The 21186-nt window shown below is 32.5% G+C and overlaps 3 protein-coding genes across 3 annotated transcripts in view; 1 reads left to right on the forward strand and 2 right to left on the reverse strand.

The window, feature by feature from the left end:
• The window catches only part of LOC127734866 (DNA-directed DNA/RNA polymerase mu-like), a 66721-nt gene that overhangs the window by 39848 nt on the left and 5687 nt on the right, over positions 1–21186 (forward strand). The window lies entirely within an intron of this gene.
• On the reverse strand, positions 368–4534 carry LOC127734862 (toll-like receptor 4). Its single transcript, XM_052244907.1, has 2 exons — positions 4504–4534; positions 368–3532 (listed from the first exon to the last, which is right to left on the reverse strand). The coding sequence occupies exon 2, from the start codon at positions 3493–3495 to the stop codon at positions 1159–1161; it is 2337 nt and encodes a 778-aa protein (XP_052100867.1). The 5' UTR covers positions 3496–3532; positions 4504–4534; the 3' UTR covers positions 368–1158.
• Positions 15807–18310, reverse strand: LOC127734873 (toll-like receptor 4). The gene has a single exon (XM_052244921.1). It carries the CDS (start codon positions 18238–18240, stop codon positions 17050–17052), a length of 1191 nt encoding a protein of 396 aa, XP_052100881.1. The 5' UTR covers positions 18241–18310; the 3' UTR covers positions 15807–17049.

Here is a 21186-nt window from a genome sequence, read left to right on the forward strand (position 1 = left end):
CATTCACTATTATGTTGGTATATTTCCTGTTTGGGCAAAGTTGACTTATATTTTGCCAGTTCTCTTTTTGGTCGTTCAAATTTGTGCTGGTAAAATATTTTAACGTATTGCTTCAGTGAAAGGTTGTTAGTTTGAAGTGAGTGCAGTGAAATAAAAAGTAATACTTACCATCCAACTCCAGTTAGTTGTTGTCTATGTCATGAAATGCAAACAAAATAATGACTTATTATAATATGAGTCACTGGTTTAAAAAGGTATAATTTTGACATGAAAACTTCTATCCTAAATAAATTTTATAAATAATTAGTTCAAAACAATTGACATAAACAACAACGGATGGTAAGTATTACTTTTTATTATTTTTTTATTTTACATGGATCAAATCTGTATATACAGGCTTTATAAACATCATTACCTTAAAAGTTAAGATGAGATATCTTGTTTTAAGAATTGTACAGGTACAGTCATACCCCAAAACCAGATCTTTATATCTATGAAAGAATTTAGCTATTTATGTGAATGCAATCCCAGATTTAATGATTTACCAGTTATACAAAGAAAACGCAAATTGAAACCTTAAGTGTAACTTCAGACACAAGCATAGAAAATGAATTGAAAAGTATTCACATCATAAACAGTGGAAGAAGAAACTTCACTGTCCCAAAAAGGATAATTAGCAATATGAAATGAAAAATCTCCCCTATTGTCATAAATTTCTGTTTTGATTTTCCCATGTGAAATTGAAATATCAAATTCCAGAAAAAGGACAATCATTACTGTTAATATTGAATTTATCTAAAACTTGTTATTTTCTAATAAACCTTTTTTGCTTCGATTGTTTAATTGTTATTTATATTTCCTTATTCCTGTACCTAATACCAATGTAATTTGTGATTAAATGAGAAGAGTATGTCGTATTAACAGCAACACAATTATAAAAATAAACCAAAAATACATCAAGAGGTCAACATAAGGTTTTCAACAAAAGACAAGTTTAAATACAGTATATGCCAATACCTAAATCAAATTCAAAAGATAAAAATAAAATGAAAATGAAACATGGCTTTTACATTAAAGTACCCTTTTTGGATGAACAAACATTAAACTTCCTGACGTATTTCAACTCATTTCTCATGTTGACAAATCTATTCTATACTATTATGCATGTATAGCATCTTTAATTTTGTCCCAGAAAATGACATTGCCATGCTCATCATTGGGATATTCAATGTATGACTGTTTCTGTATTAATTCATATAAGACTAGTGGTAACTCTTCTGGAAGCAACTTCTCATAAAATACGAGAAATAACACATTTTTTCCATTCCTTGAATGAATACTTTCCATTCTTGCCATGTTGAATTCAAACATACAGTAATAAGACTCAAGAAAAGATCGGCTAATTATGCATATAGTTTTCCGGCTGTTTTGAATACCACTGATGATATTTTGTGTTATCTCTTCTCCAGGTATGAAATCTCGCTGATGTATGCATAATTTCATATTTCCATTTTCCTCAAGATGTTTGATGCATTCTCTTATGACAAATTTTTGATCATTTTCAGAATAAGATATAAATGCATCGTAAACATATTCATTCAAATTTTCATCCATGTTCCTGTGAGAGGTATACTTTAATTTTGCTGTGTAAAATAAGTAACGCAGTTTCCATCTGTGTCTGTAAATAATTGCTGCTGATAATACTGCTATAAAAGCCAAAACAGTAAATGACACACTTATCAAATAAAAATGATTCGTACAATCTCTCTGTAGATTAAGTATTACGTCTTCAAATGAATTCGGCATCGACAAATTTCCATTTTCATACTCGCATCTGAACTGCGTGAAATTGATAAAATGTTTATGACTAAGTCTCATCCAATTCAAAAATGGAAACGTAAAACAGCTACACTGAAGAGGGTTATTACTAAGGTCAATTTTAGCATTTCCGTTGTTCTTAAAAACTTTGTCGAGCTCCTTTATTGATTGGTCACTCAAATATTTTATTTTATTTTTTTCTAGATTTAAAATCTCTAAATTCACCAGAGAACTCATGTCAAAGTTACTATCTGTCAGAAAATTAAATGTTAAATCAATAACTCTGAGGTACTTTTGTCCTATGAAGATTGTAGTGTGAAGTTTGTAAATAGAATTGTTTGACAGACTTATATACTGCAGTTTGCTGTTTTGTATCATTAGGCTATTTTCTGCCAGATAATTTCCAAGTCTGTTATTTTCTAAATTTAAGAATGCAACTTGTTTAATGTTAAGTTTTAATGCTTCCAAAGTATTATCACTAAGATCAAGACGTCTAAGGGTGGGTGGCACTTGTACAGGTACGTGTATATCCATAGGAATCTGTATGTTGAAATTTTTGGTAAAATGCAGTTCTTGAATAGGTGCTTTATTCAATGAAACACTTATTTTATTTATTATGACTGAAAGAGAGTCTAAGTCGACTAAATCTGAAAGATAACTAAATTTCAGTATTTCAATGCTTGTGTTTGACAAACCTTTAATTAAACCAAGCAGGTTATCTTCACTCAACATCATCCCATCAGCACAATGATCTGATGAAACATTTAGTTGTAATATTTTCAGCTTCATCAATTTAGAAAATACTTCATGTCCTCGAATGAATGATATTAAAGAACAACAGTTAATATATACATGTGTTAAATGTGGTGTGTACTTGAATGTGTCACTTTTTAGAATAAAATCATTACAGTTATTAATATTGAGCATGTATAGGTTTTCAAGAAAAGAGAAACCTTTCCCAAAAATTACTTTTTTTGCACCAGAACCAGAATGAATGTCCAGTTCTAAAATTTCTAGCATTGTTAAATCAGAAATTGTTATATCTGGAAAAACTATACTATAATCAGTAAATAGGGACCCCAATACATTGTTGTGATGAATAGAAAGTCTTGTAAGTGATTTTAAAGGTTTAAAACTTCCTGTTGGAATGCTAGATATGTTATATTGAAGATTGTTGTTATTCAACTGAAGATTCTGCAGGTTTTGAAGTCCTACAAATGTTTGTAAATTTATTCTTTCCAATGTATTGAACGATAGATCCAGATCAGTAAGACGGGTCATATATTGAAAGGTTTTATTTGGCATTCCACCAGTTAACAAGTTATTGCTCAATTTTAGATGCTTCAGGTTTCCAAGTCCATTGAATGTTTGGTCATTCACTAACTTAAGCGTGTTGAAAGAAAGGTCCAGTACTTTTAGATTAGTCATGTTTTCGAAAGTATTGTCTGATATTAGGGTTATGTAGTTATATTGTAATTCTAGATAAACTGTGTTGGGTGGTATATCTGGAACAAAATACTGAGCTGTGGATGAACAATCGAAATTTAGTTCTCCTTTCTTGTAGAATTTTGTGCAGGGGAATCCCACTTGAGGGTTCCACAGTAAAGCAGTATTAATATCTAGAAAGTTACTGCTAAACAGCATCAGTATCAGCTTGGTATATATGTCTGCTTCCATAATTTTCAGCTTCACAGTTTTACTGTATATTCACTATCTGGAAGAAAAATAATTGAATTATATAAACTAGCACTACCCTGTACTAGTAATTAGAAAGATCAAACGAATAAATGTATTTGGAAGCATTTGTCTAATTTATAGAGGATGGGAGAGAAAGTTTAAAAGTTGTAAGAAAAGAATACAGCTTATTTTAATGACATTCTTGTAATTTTACTTGTGTTACTGAAGCTCAAGAGATTGCTTGATTCCTTTCATCAGTCCATCCCAAAAGACCTTGGGTAGATAACGTTTGTCAAAGTTTTCCTGGCTCCTATTGAAGGGAATGATTTTATATTTGGTCCACAGCTTAAAACTCGAGCATCACTGATGAGACATTTACTGTTGAAAAGGGCATCTGGGTCAGAAAAATTGGTACTGTAAATGTTATAAATAATGAACAGTTATGGTGTCAGAGCAAATTTTTACATTTGCTGTGCAGCCATTTCCTGTTTGTTGATAGTTTATTTTTTTTTTACAAAGATTGATTGTTGGATGCTTTAAGGCCAGTGGCAACATTGTACATCTTTATCGAAATGGAGGAAAGGATTTTATATATGGTATGCAGCTTATTAATGATGAGTTGTTTGTTGTCAGCAACTTAAACATCTGCGGTGTGGCCACTTCCTGTTGGCTGATAGTTTGAAATGTTGCAACACACATTGCACAATGAAAATTTCGGTCAAAGTTTACTTGACTTCAATGAAAAGGAATGATCAGTTATGGTTCAGTATACATGCATCCTCAATCAATTACATGCAGTGAAATAGTAAAGATTTTCAACAATTTTAAAGACTTGGTTTTTTTTTAATGACTGTTTATGTTGACTTGTAAATGTCTTTTGATTATTTATGTTGTTGGTTGCTGTTTTATTGAATATATACCCCATACCACTTTATTCATATTATTTTACAACTGTTTTAAAAATTATGGACTCAAAAAATGGTTTATGATAATAATTAGATTTCATACCTGTCTGTCTGATATGATGCACAATTACAGCAATACTTACACATACAATGTATAAAACAATTTAAATCATGTCATTTTATATATTGGTATATTGAAAAATATCCTGTTTAACAGGAAATCATGTAACTGTTTTAATTCCAGAAAAAAAATATTATATTTACTGCAAAAAGATATTAAAAAATGAGAGGGGGTATAGTTAGTGAGCAAAAGAGCACAGTACATCTTGGGTTTAAAAGTTTTCCGCTGACAGGTCAGATTCTGTAGTAACGATTGATTTAATATTTTGTCTGTAGCTTTATAATGTTGAGTGTACAGTGTAAGCCTTTGTTTACATTCGATGGGTTATCCTTTCCTGTGTGATGATACTTTAAATTTTTATTAAACCTACTGAGCAAATGAGTTTTCATAAATGTCTAATAAGTCAGGGGTAATCATTGCACAATATCCCTAGTAATCTTTTTGTTATGATGTTTGTTGCGAAAAAGTTTACCAAAAATGTGTAATAAAATATGCCTTTTCATCCTGATCTTTATTAAACTATGGTACACATTCCCTGAATACAACAAGTCTGATACATACATGTATATAATGATAAGAAGATGCCGTATTGTTTCCAATATGACCTATTCATCAAAGGACAAGGATATGAACAATCACATGTCAATTTATGTCTTTCAACAGTGATTAAAATCCATTGTGTATAGCTAGCTGTCCAAGGGAGAAGAAAATCTGAAACAATTTTTTTAAAGAGAAACTAAGGATCTTATATAAGCTTATTAAACAGTAAACTAAAAACAATTTGTGACAGACAGCAACTAACTATAGCCACTGGACTACATGCTCCTGGCCTGGGACAGGTACATAATTAGAGGCAAAAAGCTTGCTGAGAAATGTTCAAAGTTGACATCAATCCTGTCAAAGTCATATAATTAAAAGATTTCATAATATTAACCAAATTTTGGCAAAAATTACAACTAAATAAGTTTATTAGATTATGCAAATATTAATTTCTTTCCAACATCCAATATACCATGTGTTACTAGAATGCACAAGATCTCGTTGATATCCCTGTTAAATAGAAAAAAGCCAGTTCCACGTTTAATGCTAAATCTACCGGAACTGTAGTGTCTATTTGACTTTGTTATATTGTTTCAGCTTTTAATTTACAAGAAAAAATATTCATACACAGTAAATGAAGTATTCCTGAGGTCACACTTAAAAATATTTTAGTTTGCCCAAACCCTACCCAAAGGTAGAGACAGTGGGTAGCTGGGAAGGCGTTTTTTTCAGCAAAGAGAAACTGAAGTGTCATATGTTTTTTAGTCTTCATGCCTATCTGATTAAAAAAAAACTTTTTCACATCAGGACAATAAAAGATTTTAAGTAGGCAGCTATTTTCTGGGTATGTAGGGTTAGGGCAAACACACATATTCTTTTTTATTGGCCTGAATTTTTGCAGCAGAACTATAGATGTGTCAACCAACTTTAACAATTTTATAAAAACTGCTTTTTAAATTAAAGGAAAGTCATTTAAATAGTTATCAAAGGTACCAGGCTTATAATTTGATACGCCAGACGCGCGTTTCGTCTACATAAGACTCATCAGTGACGCTCAGATCAAAATAGTAGAAAGCCAAACAAGTATAAAGTTGAAGAGCATTGAGGACCCAAAATTCCAAAAAGTTGTGCCAAATACGGCTAAGTTAATCGATGCCTGGGATAAGAAAATCCTTAGTATTTCGAATAATTCATACTTTTGCAAACGAATCCAGATGTTTTTCCAGAATGATACTGTGAATTAATAAATTGTTGCTTACATTTATCATTGCAATTGAAGAACAAAAGACAAAAATGTGTGATTCATTATTTTGATTTCAGGTAAAACAGTATAGATAAATAATATTATCAAAATTTATAAAATGGATGTTCTAAAACGTCATTGCTCATGTACAAAAATATTTTTGTATAATTATGCATGTATAGCATCTTTAATTTTGTCCCAGAAAATGACATTGCCAAGCGCATCATTGGGGTATTCTATGTACGACTGTATCTGTATTAGTTCATATAATACTAGTGGTAACTCCTCTGGTAGCAACCTCTCATAAAAAACAAGAAATAACACATTTTTTCCATTCCTTGAATGAATACTTTCCATTCCTGCCATGTTGAATTCAAACATACAGTAATAAGAATCAAGAAAAGATCGGCTTATTATGCATATAGTTTTTCGGCTGTTTTGAATAGCACTGATGATATTTTGTGTAATCTCTTCTCCAGGTAAGAAATCTCGCTGATGTATGCATAATTTCATATCTCCATTTTCTTCAAGATTTTTGATGCATTCTTCTATGACAAATTTACGATCATTTTCAGAATAAGAAATAAATGCATCGTAAACATATTCAAATTTTCTTCCATGTTCCTGTGAGAGGTGTATTTTAATTTAGCAGTTTAAAATAAGTAACGCAGTTTCCATCTGTGTCTAAAAATAATAGCTGCTGATAATACTGCCACAAAAACCAAAACTGCAAATGACACACTTATTATCAAATAAAAATGATTTGTACAGTCTTGCTGTAGATTAAGTATTATGTCTTCAAATTAATTCGGCATCCAAAAACTTCCATTTTCAAATGTACATCTGAACTGCATAAAATTGGTAAAATGTTTATGACCAAGCCTCATCCAGTTAAAAAATGGCAATGTAAAACAGCCACACTGAAGAGGGTTATTACTGAGGTCTATTCTTGCATTGACATTGTTCTTAAAAACCTTATCTAGCTCCTTTATTGATTGGTCACTCAAATATTTTATTTGATTGTTTTTGAGATTTAAAATCTCTATATTCACCAGAGAAGTGATATCGAAATTAATATCTTTCAGAAAATTAAATCTTAAATGAATAACTCTGAGGTACCTTTGTCCTATGAAGATTGTAGTGTGAAGTTTGTAAATAGAGTTGTTTGACAGACTTATATATTCCAGTTTACTCTCTTTTATCCAGAGGCTATTATTTGCCAGATAATTTCCAAGTCTGTTATCTTCTAAATTTAAAAATGTGACTTGTTTGATGTTAAGTTTTAAATGCCTCCAAAGAAGTATCACGTAGATTAAGAGTTCTAAGGCTAGGTGGCATTTTTACAGGCATGTCCCTTTCATTAAACTGTACTTTTGAATTATTTGTAAAATGCAGTTCTTGTATTGGTGCTTTATTCAATTCAACACTTATATTATTCATTATGTTTGAAAGAGAGACTGAGTAAACTGAATTGAAAAGATAATGCATTTTCAGTATTTCAATGGTTGTACTTGATAAACCAGAAATTACAGCACGTATACATATATATAAGTAAGCCGAGGAGGAAAAGCATTACTCGAATAACGAAAGCTACATTAATATATGCGGTGTCCTCGATACTTCTAACTCCCTAACAGATGGCATGATATTGAGACCTATATTCTCAGCCTACTGATACTCACCAATACCTGTCCCCAAAAAGTTGCCATCCTGCACACTGCACTAAGAGCATCCCGTACAGTCAGGCCCTCAGAGTCAAGCGAATATGTTCCAACACAGAAACAACTAAAAAATGACTGAGTCACTCGAAACCCATTTGAAGAGAAGGGGCTATAAACACAAGACTATTCAAACAAGTTTTCAGAAAGCAGAAAATATCCCAAGAAGCAAACTGCTAGAATACAAAGATAAAAAGAAAAATAAAAGGACTCCATGTGTTCTTACTTAACCCCATATCTAACAAACAGCTTCTGTGTCATTCGTGAGCATTGGAAAACAATGGAAAAGAATTCCAAACTATGCAAGATTTTTCCCGAGCCCTGATGATAGCTTTTAGGCAACCCGATAGTCTATGGAACCTGCTAGTGCGAGCTGGAGTGTCTGATCCGAGAAGTACTTCTGGAGAATGTCGTTCGTGTGATGAAAAACGCTGCAAATGCTGCCTACAGATGCATCACTCATCAACTTTTTACAGCAAGGCAAGTGAACATAACTATAGGATATTTTGCAATGTGACCTGCAAAAGTATGAATGTTATTTCCATTCTAGAATGTTCGGTTTGTGGCCTCCAATATGTTTGTGTGTCAAAACAGCCTTTCCACAAACGCCTCATTGGCCATAGATTCGCATAGAAGTGATATCTCTAAGAAGCCACTCCTGGCAGTTATCCAGCATTACTTAAAGTCCGATCATAAACTTGATGACTTTAATAACCGCGTGAAAATTCTAGTGATTGAACAAAACATTCACTGGAGTGATGCCCAGCGACAGGTTCGAGAAAGCTTCTCGATAAAGGAACTTCATGTACTTCATACAAACGGCATCAACAGGAAGTACTAGTAGTTTGATAGAGGGGCTCTTCTATTATTTTACATACATTTATACTAACTACTGCATTTTGAAAATTTTTGATGTATAGATACACAGCCATGTTTATAGAGTATTGAGTTTTGTTTATTTGATGAGGTTCAAGATTTGGGATTAAATCAATAGCCCAAAACTTACCTGTATTACTGAGATATTTTACACAAACAACTAGTTTGGTTAAAATCATTAACACTGTCGTAGGCTATTTGTTAAGCCGAAGTATTTTTCAACACGACGATTTTATAACATCATCTTCGTATATTATCATCTAATATTAGTACCGTTGCTCAAATCTTTAGACTTTTATATGTAAAAGTTTTTTGAAACAGTGTACAAAATTATATAAATAAAAATTAAAACAAAAGTTTTTACATTTCTGTACTGTCTAGTTCTTTCATCCATCTTGGGACTAGTGTCAAGACTATGTCGTTGTCATGAACAATGTGGTTAGGGAAGACTGTATCTGTGACATAACATCATTGTTAACCCAGGTTTTTGGAATGTTTATTTGCCATTTAACTTTGAGGCAAGTATTTTAATAAATTTTTTCTCTAATTCCTTTCTATACTCGTCTGAGTCGATTGTGCACTTGAAAAACGGGAAGAATTTGAACTTACTTCCTGGCGCGCAAGTTTCTAAATGTTCACTTAACGTGATTTTTCTGTATTTCTGTTGTCGGATTTGCTGCTTGTGATCCTGACTCTTTCGCAAATACTGTTCCCCGTTTGTTCTCTTTGCAGTTAGGGCAAGTTATGCAATATATCAAGTTTTTCTGACTTGCATGTCATGTTTGCATATATATTAAATGTTTTGCCGTCTTTAAAGTGTTTTGTATTTCCTAGTTCTATATAATTGTAATTGTCCTTAGAACAAACTCCGAATCGTGAATCTCAAAAGACAGTGACATTCAATACATGTTTCTCCATGTTAAATTTGGCTTTAGTAAGATGATGTTTTAGATTTTTTGGTAATCTTCCGCTGTAGATGGCTAAATCTTCTTTCCCCAATTTTTTTCATATTGTCACTTTGAAATAAAATCGGGAGATTTGATTTTATTATTATGAAAGTGTTTGGTACAGACGGATCGTGTGTAGCTACAAACAGAATAAGATCACATTACTTTGTCATTCTTTTGGTGTTCGTAACTATTTAATAGGGGTTTGACTTGCTCTATTCATGCTGTCTTTTATTAATGACAACGGATATTGATGTATATATAAGATCTCTTGAACTGAGGATGAAATTAAAGTTTTATCTAAGGGTTTGAATTTTTGCCCTACGCCCAGTAACATAGATAATATGAAACTGGAGGATGACCTGAATAAATTTGCCAGAACCCTCAGAATTAAAGAATACTTTCGTGACAAGGATAATGAGGAGGACAATGAGGAAGACTCAGACAGTTCTGACTCGGAGGAAGAAGTTATCGACAAAATCAAATCGGATGTTGTTCATCTAGCTAACAACAAGTACTCGTCGTTTTATAACACCTCTTCCGACCAGAAAAAAAGCCATACAATCGCTGAGAAACCGAGATGATATTGTGATAAAACCAGCAGACAAGGGAAGTGCCGTTGTGATAATGGACAAAGCTAACTACATCGCGGAAGCAGAGCGTCAGCACTCTGATGAGAGATTTTATAAGAAGCTTGACCATGACCCTACTTCCGAGTTTAGTTCCAAAATTATTACTGCTTTACAAACCATGCACAATGACGGTCACATAGATGAGGATTCAATCGGATATTTAAAACCAGAGAACGCCAAGCCTGGTAGATTGTATCTTCTTCCCAAAATACACAAGATTAACAACCCTGGTACACCCATAGTATCCGCAAACAGCCACCCGACTGAGAAAATCTCGGAATTCGTAGACTTCCATTTAAGATCTCTTGTATAAAATCTTTCTTCTCGCATTCAAGACACCACATATTACCTTCGTAAAATGGAATCCATGAACCCTCTTCCTCCGGAAACTCTCCTTGTCACATAGATGTCACCTCATTGTATACCAACATACCTCATGATGACGGAATACAATCGTGTAAGGAAATATGGGACTCGTGCAACACTTTAGAACCACCTACCGAATGTTTAGTCCAGCTGCTTACTCTGGTTCTGAAATGCAACAAGTTCACCTTTAATGGTGAACATTACCTTCAGATAAACGGGACAGCGATGGGGACGAAAATGGCTCCGTCTTTCGCCAATATTTTCATGGGCAAATTAGAGAAACAAATCATTTCAACATCTTTATCCAAACCTCTGTCTTGGTTCCGTTTCATCGATGATGTTGACATGAAATGGATTGAATCCCAACAAAAACTGGATGATTTTATCAAACATGCAAACAATGCCCACCAGTCAATTAAATTTACATATGAAATTTCCGACTCTAAAATATCTTTCTTAGACACAACTACATCTATAAAGGACGGTGTCATATCAACAGACCTCTACTGTAAACCTACAGATAAAAGATCAGTACCTTTCTCCCCAAAGCTGTCACCCCAAAGACTGTACAAAAAGTATCCCGTACAGTCAAGCTCTCAGAGTAAAGCGGATTTGCTCCTCTGAGGAGGCTGTCACTAAACGGTTACAGAAACTTCGCGGATTTTTGACCAAACGAGGTTATAAGAAATTGGACATAGATAAGGGGTTTGCGCGTGCTAACAATAACAGCTGCAATGACCTATTACAGTACAAACAGAAGAGGCGAAGCGAAATAGTTCCGTTTGTTTTAACATACAATCCCGCCTTACTAACCTTTCACGTTTGATCGGTGCCAATTGGCAAATTATTGCCAAACACCCAAAATTATCCAAGATCTTTCCCAAACCTCCTGTCTTAGCTTTTCGGAAACCAGCAAGTCTGAAAGACTTATTTGTGAGAGCTGATGTCTCCTCTAATAAAAGCTCTTCAACTGCAGGATGTTGCAAGTCGTGTGGTAACAGACGATGTTTGACTTGCCAACAAATACTGAATAATCAAACATTTACTTGCCACTCCACTGGGTCTGTGTACACTATATTTTGCAATGTAACTTGCAAAACCTAGAATGTTGTATACCTTCATCAGTGTCGATGTGGCATGCAGTATGTTGGCGAGACAGAACAGCCATTCAACAAAAGCATGAATGGTCATCGAAGTGACTACACCTGCAAGCCCGACCCCCCCCCCCCCCCCGTAAGTCGTCATTTGAGATTACCTGGGTACGCCCAAGCTTATCTCAAAAACCTTACCATCACTATCATAGACCACAACGATGGTTGGTCAAGGGCCGACAGACTTGCTCGGGAAAGGTTTTGGATAAGAAAGTTAAGGACAGTTTCCCCAGAGGGCATTAATGAAAAAACATAGAATGAGTCACTCATTTTCCCTACCATCACTCATTTTCCTACCATCACTTGTTTCCTGTAACTCAGGCTTCCGTACAGGACTCTTACAGTTTTAAGGAATTTATTCCTCCTCCCAAACATCAATATTGAAAAAAATTTACCAGCGTATTGATTCGTGATAATTTGTATAACGATCAAGATTATTATTTCTGTTTGACTACCACATGTCAAGATAAGATTCATTTGACATCTTACTGATGAAGGATATTAGTTATCCGAAATATTTAACATTTGTTCATGATTTTTTTTTTTTTTTGGTGATGTTGTACCCTTTTAGACTTGTTATATATTATATTTTGTAGTGTACTGTATCATAATTATATGATCCATCGCCGCGTAAGATTTATCGTTGGCTATTATTCAGAAATTTGATATATAAATGATATATATATTAATTTTTATCACATTATAATTTAGTGCAAAAAAGAGCCAAAAACATTGAGAGGGGGTATAGTCGAGGGTCTAGATGGGGTTTACAGAATAGAGAATAATGGACAAAGACAGGAGGACAATGGGCCAAAAAAATACAGAATAGAGAAAAATGGACCAACAAAATAAAGAATAGAGAATATTGGCCTAAAAATAGTTAATGGGCAAATGATCACAGCACATCTGGTTTTATAAGTTTTCCATTGACAGATCAGATTCTGTATTAAATTCAGAATGTCAGATTTGATATTTGGTCTGGAGCTTTATAATGTTGAGTTGTACAGTGTAAGCCTTTTTTACATTTGAAGGATATTCCTTTCATGTTTGATGATACTTTGAATTTTTATTTACTGGTACCTACTGAGTAACTGATTTTTCATAGATGAAAATAGTAATCTTTTTGTTTGGAAATCTGCTGCGAAAAATCTGAAGTTAAACAAAAATGTGTTAAAAAATTTGCCTTTTCATCCTGATCTTTATTTGTGATAACATCGTTTATTATAGTATAATTCTTATATGATTTGCATATTAGGGAATACATTTATATGATTGGTCGAGTAGGCTTCTGGTAGTGGCTCTTGAAGTTATTTATTTTTGGATAGGCGACGTTGACGGAACAACTTTTTGTAACCAATGTAAACAATATGGCTGCGATGATGACACAAATTAAACCGGCTTGACGTTTAAAATATTTATTTTCACTTTTCGTTCATCGTTAAATTAAATAATAAACACAAAATATTCATTTGAATGATAATAAGATATTGATTAAACAGAAAGCAAATCTCATGGAGTACATATTTTTGCGTTAACCAAAAAATATATATTCATGCGCAAGGCCAATTCAATGACACAAGTATACAATTTACGAGTGGGGAAATTAAATTCCTTATCTCCAATTTTAAAGTATTATAAGGATTAAACGCCTTTTTAAAGGAATTTATTGGTGTATAAACTGGACCAAGTCGATCACATCCTTTAGATGATTTGTTTGTGAGAGAATTGGTCCAGTTTATACACCAATAAATTCCTTTAGGACTTTTATTTGTTTGTGTGAGAATTGAAACAATTCAAAGAGAAACTAAGGACCTGATATAAGCTAATAACAGTAAACTAACAGACAGCAACCAACTATAACTGCTGGACTACATGCTCCTGGCTTAGGACAGATTCTTAATTAGAGGCTTATTTTTTGCTTGGAAATCTATGCATTTGCATAAAACTAATAGTATTACTGTTGTTCCACACTTCACTTTTTGCCCAGGGCGATTAAGAGCTTGACTTTTAGTCTTACTGTAAAAGCATCTGTATAAATGTTGAAGACAGTATGTTGACATCTACTAGATGTTTTGGTTCTTTGTGTCATCTAGTAGTTGTCTCGTTGTCATTTACCCCACATCTCCTTAAAGTTATACACGTAAATTGGGCAGTTAGTTTTCTCATTTGACTTGTTTTACTTTTGTCATTTCGGGGCCTTCAATAGCTTGCTATGCTAATTATTGAAGGCTGAATGGTGACGTATAGTTGCTAACCTTCTACATTATTTGGTCTCTGGTGGAGAGTTGTCTTATTGGCAATCATACCACATCTTTTATTTTTTATACACATTTATGTGCAATGGTATCTTTCTTTGAAATAAAGAAAACAATTTAATGGTCAAGAATAATAATAATAGTGACAAAAAGGATAAGCATAAAATGAAATATCCTTTCATTTTAAATTGCAGCTACAAGTCGTGGTCCTCAAATTAAACACCTGTCAAAGACGTATAATTTTATGATTTCTTAAATATATACCAAATGAAATTTTGGCAAAGTTACAATTAAAAAATTTTAGCTTAAGCAAATATACTTTTTTCTTGTCCAGCATCCATTATTTAAAGTGTTACACAAGAACTTGTTGACATCCCTGTTTTTCTAATACATTTCAAGAGCCGATCACACATGTATCTGTTTAATTAAACAAAATCACAACATTTATATTTTAAAGAATCAGAACTACATCAAATAGAATACTTGTTGTAAAAATGTATCATAAAAACTGGAATTTCAGGATATATTAAGTTCTATTATACTAAAAACTAGAGCATAATTGAACTTGAGGACGCATGCATTTTTTGTCTCGCCTTGACGGAGTCAAAAAGCGAGACATAGGCATGCTGTTTCCGGCGTCGGCGACGGCGGCGATGGCGTCAACAATGTATTAGTTTGTGATTAGGTCTAGTTCATGGTGAACCACTAGTGGTAGGTCAATGATATTTGGTATGCAGTTGTATTAGCATTGGCACATCTCATTACTATGGAGATTATTTGGCCCCGCCCCCTCAGTCAAGGTCTATTGACTTTGTAACTTTTCATAGTTTACATGTATTAGTTTGTGATTAGGTCAATTTATGGGGAACCACTAGTGGTATGTCAATGATATTTGGTATGCAGTTGTATAAGCATTGCCATATCTCATTTCCATGGATATTATTTGGCTCCGCCCCCTTAGTCATGGTCTATAGACTTTGAAAATTTTGCTAAGTTAACATGTATTAGTTTGTGATTAGGTCAGTTCAAGGGGAACCATTAGTGGTAGGCAAATGCTAATTAGTGTTCAGTTGTATAAGCATTAGCACATCTCATTTCCATGGAGAATATTTGACCCCACCCCCTCAGTCATGGTCTATTTACTTTGAAACTTTTGCTTAGTTTACATGTATTAGTTTGTGATTAGATCAGTTTAAGATGAACTGCTAATGTTAAGTCAATGATATTTGGTATACAAATTTATTGGCATTTGCAAGTATCGTTTCCATGGAGATTATATAGCCCCATCCTTGATATGGTTCATTGACTTCGAAACTTTTACATAGTTTACAAGTTAATGTTTGTGTTTAGGTTTGTTTAAACTACTTATAATAAGTCAATGGTATTTAGTATGAAATTGTATTAGCATTGGCACATCTCATTCCATAGAGATTGTTTAGCCATGTACCTTCAGTCATGGTTCATCGACTTTGAATATTTGCATAGCTTACATGTTAAAGTATTGCTATTTTAATTTTCAACATTTGCATTATCAAAATTACAAAAAGGCGAGACATATCTCTGTGATAACAGTTTATTGTGTATATGAATAAGTAAAAACATTGAATACAATAGCTATTCTATTTTTTGAAAACGAAATGGCATGTCCACTTTTAAGGGTGGGCACAGGGGACATGTAAAAGTTGTGTCCACTCTCCACAATGATTGAATTTTAGTGGGCGTCCAACTTGGGCATATGGAAAAAAGCAAAAGTCTCCTGAACTGTAGTGTATTTGATACTGTTAACTTTGGCTTTGAAAAAAAAAATTTCATACACAGTAAATTAAGTATCCCTGCGTTTTGCAGCAGAAACCATATACATGTGTCGACCAACTTTTTCAATTTTATATAAATATCAACTGCTGTTTAAATTAAAGGGGATTTCATTTCAATTCAGATGGTTTACCAGAATAATACTGTGAATGCAGAAATTTTTGTTGGCATTTATCATTGCAATTCTTAAACAAAAGACAAAATGTGTGATTCATTATAATGATTTCAGGTAATACTTTACACAAAATAAAAAAATGTGAGTCTATATTGTTGTGAAACCTGTCTTGATTAACCATTGAAAAAGTGTAAACATATATTTAAAAGAAAGGTGGATATGAGGTTAAAATTAACTAATTTTAAATCAATCTAAAACTTAAAATTAACAGGCCACCACAAGGTCTTCAAACAATCACGAACAAGTACCAACACTTACAACAAACTCTTAATCATCCCAAGTCTGGAAAAAGTGTAAGTAAATTTGACACACAACTGAAACTTATACAATTCTTTGATAGACAAAAAGACAACAACCACTGATGAAATTATTGGCTCAGGGTAGGCACATATACTCCTGATTGGGTTATTCTAGTTTTTAAAGCTTTAACCCTTCCCCTTATTACCTTATTAAACACTACACAGTCACAGGTAATATTGTGGAAGAATAAATGCACATTGGTATTACAGATAACATAATACAATATTTCCATGATTAGCAAATTCTCAGCTCAAAAAAAAATCTGTAGTTGTTTTTTTCAATAGTCGTAATTTATGTTATTTTCTTATACTCCTAATTTAGAAGTTTCATTTTCCTCATTTTGCCACGTTCTTTTTTAATTGTTTTAATTATTAACTTATTCCTGAAACAAAAAATAAGCAGGGAGAGGGTCAATCCATTAATGAAACACGAATTAAAAGAAAAATCTTAACATGAAACATAACTTCTACATTAAAATCCCTTTTTTGAATCAACTTTCCTAACATATTTCAATTATGCATGAATAGCATCTTTAATTTTGTCCCAGAAAATAACATTGCCATGCTCATCATTGGGATACTCAATGTATGACTGTTTCTGTATTAGTTCATATAATACTAGAGGTAACTCCTCTGGTAGCAACATCTCATAAAACACAAGAAATAACACGTTTTTTCCATTTCTTGAATGAATACTTTCCATTCTTGCCATGTTGAATTCAAACATACAGTAATAAGACTCAAGAAAAGATCGGCTAATTATGCATATAGTTTTTCGACTGTTCTGAATAGCACTGATGATATTTTGTGTAATCTCTTCTCCAGGCATGAAGTCTCGCTGATGTATGCATAATTTCATATTTCCATTTTCTTCAAGATTTTTGATGCATTCTTCTATGACAAATTTACGATCATTTTCAGAATAAGAAATAAATGCATCATAAACATATTCATTCAAATTTTCTTCCATGTTCCTGTGAGAGGTATACTTTAACTTTGCTGTGTAAAATAAGTAACGCAGTTTCCATCTGTTTCTGTAAATAATTGCTGCTGATAATACTGCTATAAAAGCCAAAACAGCAAATGACACACTAATAATCAGGTAAGAATGATTTGTACAGTCTAGCTGAAGCTGAAGTATTACATCTTCAAATGAGTGAGGCATCGAAAAGCTTCCATTTTCATACTCACATCTGTAGTGCATGAAATGGGTAAAATGTTTATGACTATGTCTCATCCAATTCAAAAATGGAAATGTAAAACAGCTGCACTGAAGAGGATTATTGCTAAAATCAATTTTTGCATTCCCATTATTCTTAAAAACTTTGTCTAGCTCCTTTATTGATTGGTCACTTAAATATTTTATTTTATTGTTTTTGAGATTTAAAATCTCTAAATCGACCAGGGAAGTCATATCAAAATTAATATTTTTCAGAAAATTAAATCTTAAATCAATAACTCTGAGGTACTTTTGTCCTTTGAAGATTGTTATGTGAAGTTTGTAAATAGAGTTGTTTGACAGACTTATATATTGCAGTTTACTCTTTTGTATCCAGAGGCTATTATTTGCCAGATAATTTCCAAGTCTGTTATCTTCTAAATTGAGGAATATAACTTGTTTAGTATTAAGTTTTATCACTTCCAAACTATTATCACTAAGATCCAGAATTTTAAGGCTAGATGGCACTTGTACAGGTATGTCCATTTGAGAAACATGTACGTTGATATTTTTGGTAAAATGCAGTTCTTGAATAGGTGATTTATTCAATAAAACACTTATATTATTTATTATGATTGAAAGAGAATCTGAGTTGATTAAATTCAAAAGATGACTCATTTTCAGTATTTCAATTGATGTATTTGACAAACCTGAAATTAAAGCAAGCAGTTTATTTTCATTTATCCATGGATGAAGTTTATTCGGTCCATTTAGTTGTACGACTTTCAGCTTCTTTAATTTAGAAAATTCATTATGTTCTTTCCTGTATATCTTGAACAAACAATTGTTGAAATAAACACGTGTTAAATATGGTGTGTACTTGAATGTGTCACTTTCTAGAGTAAAAATAAAACAGTTACAAGCTTTCAGTAAATAAAGGTTTTGAAGGAAGAGGAACCCTTTTCCAAAAACCATTTTTTTATCCGCTATAACAGAATTAACATCCAGTACTAGTATTTCTAGCATTGTTAAATCAGAAATTGTTTTATCTGGAAAAACTATACTATAATCATATATCGCCAAATAATTGTTGTTATGAATAGAAAGCCCTGTGAGTGATTTCAAAGGTTTAAAACATCCTGCAGGAAAGCTAAATATATGATAATTAAATTTATTATCATTCAGGTGAAGATTTTGAAGGTTATGAAGTCCTACAAATGTTTGTAAATTTATTCTCTTCAATGTGTTGAATGATAGATCAAGATCAGCAAGGCAGGTCATATATTCAAAGGTTTTGTTTGGCATTCCACCAGTCAACTTATTATTGTTCAGTTTTAGATGCTTCAGGTTTCCAAGTCCATTGAATGTTTGGTCATTCATTGACTGTAGCTTGTTGAATGATAGGTCTAGAACTGTTAAATTAGTCATGTGTTCAAAAGTATCATTTGGTATTTGGATTATGAGGTTATGTTGTAAATTTAGATAGACTGTGTCTGATGGTAAATCAGGAATGTATGTCAGATTTTTATATGAACAATCAACATTAAGTTCTCCTTTCTTGTAGAACTTTGCACAGAGGAATTCCAAATGATAGTTTCTAGGTGTGGCATTGTTAATATCCAGAAAATTACTGCTTAACAGTATCAGTACCAACTTAGTAATTATGATTGCATCCATTGTGTTTGTTTTGGCTTATCTGTAATACAAATATTGTGATATATAATAAGGCACTTATAATAAGAGTGATTATACTCATAAATAAATCTGAATTTTTTTGTTTTAATTTATAGAAATTTTAAACTTCATAGGTACTATAGAGGAATGAATTTTTTTTTTTTACTTTGATAACTATAAAACCATGTACAAAAGTGTAGGCTCAGAGTGTAGGGCTTCTACTTTAAAGCATATTACTCTTTTCCTTTCATCACACCAACTGAATTAAACTATTAACATTCTGTTGCAACTGTAGTGTACAGTTATGGACTGAAAAATGTGATTATGATAAACAAGGTTATTTGTAATGTGCACCATACGAATGCAGAAAAATTATAAATATATATAAATGTAATCTAGTGAAAATGAAACATTAAATGGTAAATATTAGCACACTGGAGACAGATATTACAGACAAGAGCATTTTTTTCAGATTGTAAAATAAGCTGTTTTAACCCATACACCCTCAATCTTGCCTGTAGTTGTGATTGCAAAAGCCATTCCTTTATAGCCCATATGGCCCTCCATACTTTATTAAAACTGCCACAAGTGCACTGTGTTGACAGCAGTGAGTTCAATCTTGCAATTCATGGTAAATAAACCCTTACCATATGCGTTGTTATGACAACCTTAATTCCATTCTCAGAGGTAAAAATCGGAAAACTGAGAAAAGCAGCAAAAATCAGGTGTGGAGAGGGGGAGTGGTTTGTTGGCTACAACATTAATGGTACATTCATAGGTAGTTCAGAAACACAAGGAGGACAGGTATTATATGGCCAGATGAATTCATAGTACAAACTATAGGTCACTTTTTTGTCTGAAATCTGTAAAAACGGACATTTTGGCAGACCTGGTTTGCCATTAATATTTCCCAAGCAAAACAATGAAGTTACAATTACTTCCAGTCAACATGGGGGTTGCTGTAACTACAAGGTAATAATTGAATGACAAAGACTCACAGATTTGTTAATGTTCACATCTCAATGTTGAATTAAAGTAGGAAAATAGACCAAAATTGACATTTACAGCCATGGCTAGGTCAATATATATTCATCAAAATTAGACATTCTTGTAAGTACATTTGCTGAAAGAAAGAAAAAATAGAAGAATAGGACTAAAGACAACAACTGATCCTAAGGTTTCGGACTTAGAACAATCAACATGATCAATACTCGATGGGTTACACTTTATTTTTTTTTTTTCAGATCTTAACCTCACCCTTTTTATCTTGATAAGTTGGATAACAAAAGGTTCATTGAAGAATGTACAATAAAATCAGTTCAGAAATGCAGTGATTTCTATGGTATGGTACTATAGACAACAAAATCACAAATAGCATGCAAAATTGTAGAAAGTAAAATAAGGATCTTTATAAAAAAAAGTTAATTTTACAATGGCATTGTACAATTTTTCTAAAATCAAGTATATAGTGGCATACAGATATTTCATATATGCAATTAATAAAAAAAATCATATTTCATACCTGTTTGTCATATCATGGTTCATGTAGACTTCAATACAAGTATATACTTGCATATATGTAGACCACATTGCATTTTGTACTTTCATATATAACTGTAAATACATGTACAATAAGTTACAATGTAATTATTATATATCTTTTAAGTGGAAAATATCCTGTATTACAGGAAATTATTGAACTTTTTATGGAAAGAAAAGATTGACTTATTGATGTGTTCAGTCATAAAGGTTTTCTGAAAATAAAAAAATGAAGAGTATGGTGTTAAAGATGATTAAGATAATGTGGTTTTACCATGT

The sequence above is a fragment of the Mytilus californianus genome, unplaced genomic scaffold, assembly GCF_021869535.1.
Source record: "Mytilus californianus isolate M0D057914Y unplaced genomic scaffold, xbMytCali1.0.p SCAF_3, whole genome shotgun sequence".
Lineage (NCBI taxonomy): Eukaryota > Metazoa > Mollusca > Bivalvia > Mytilida > Mytilidae > Mytilus > Mytilus californianus.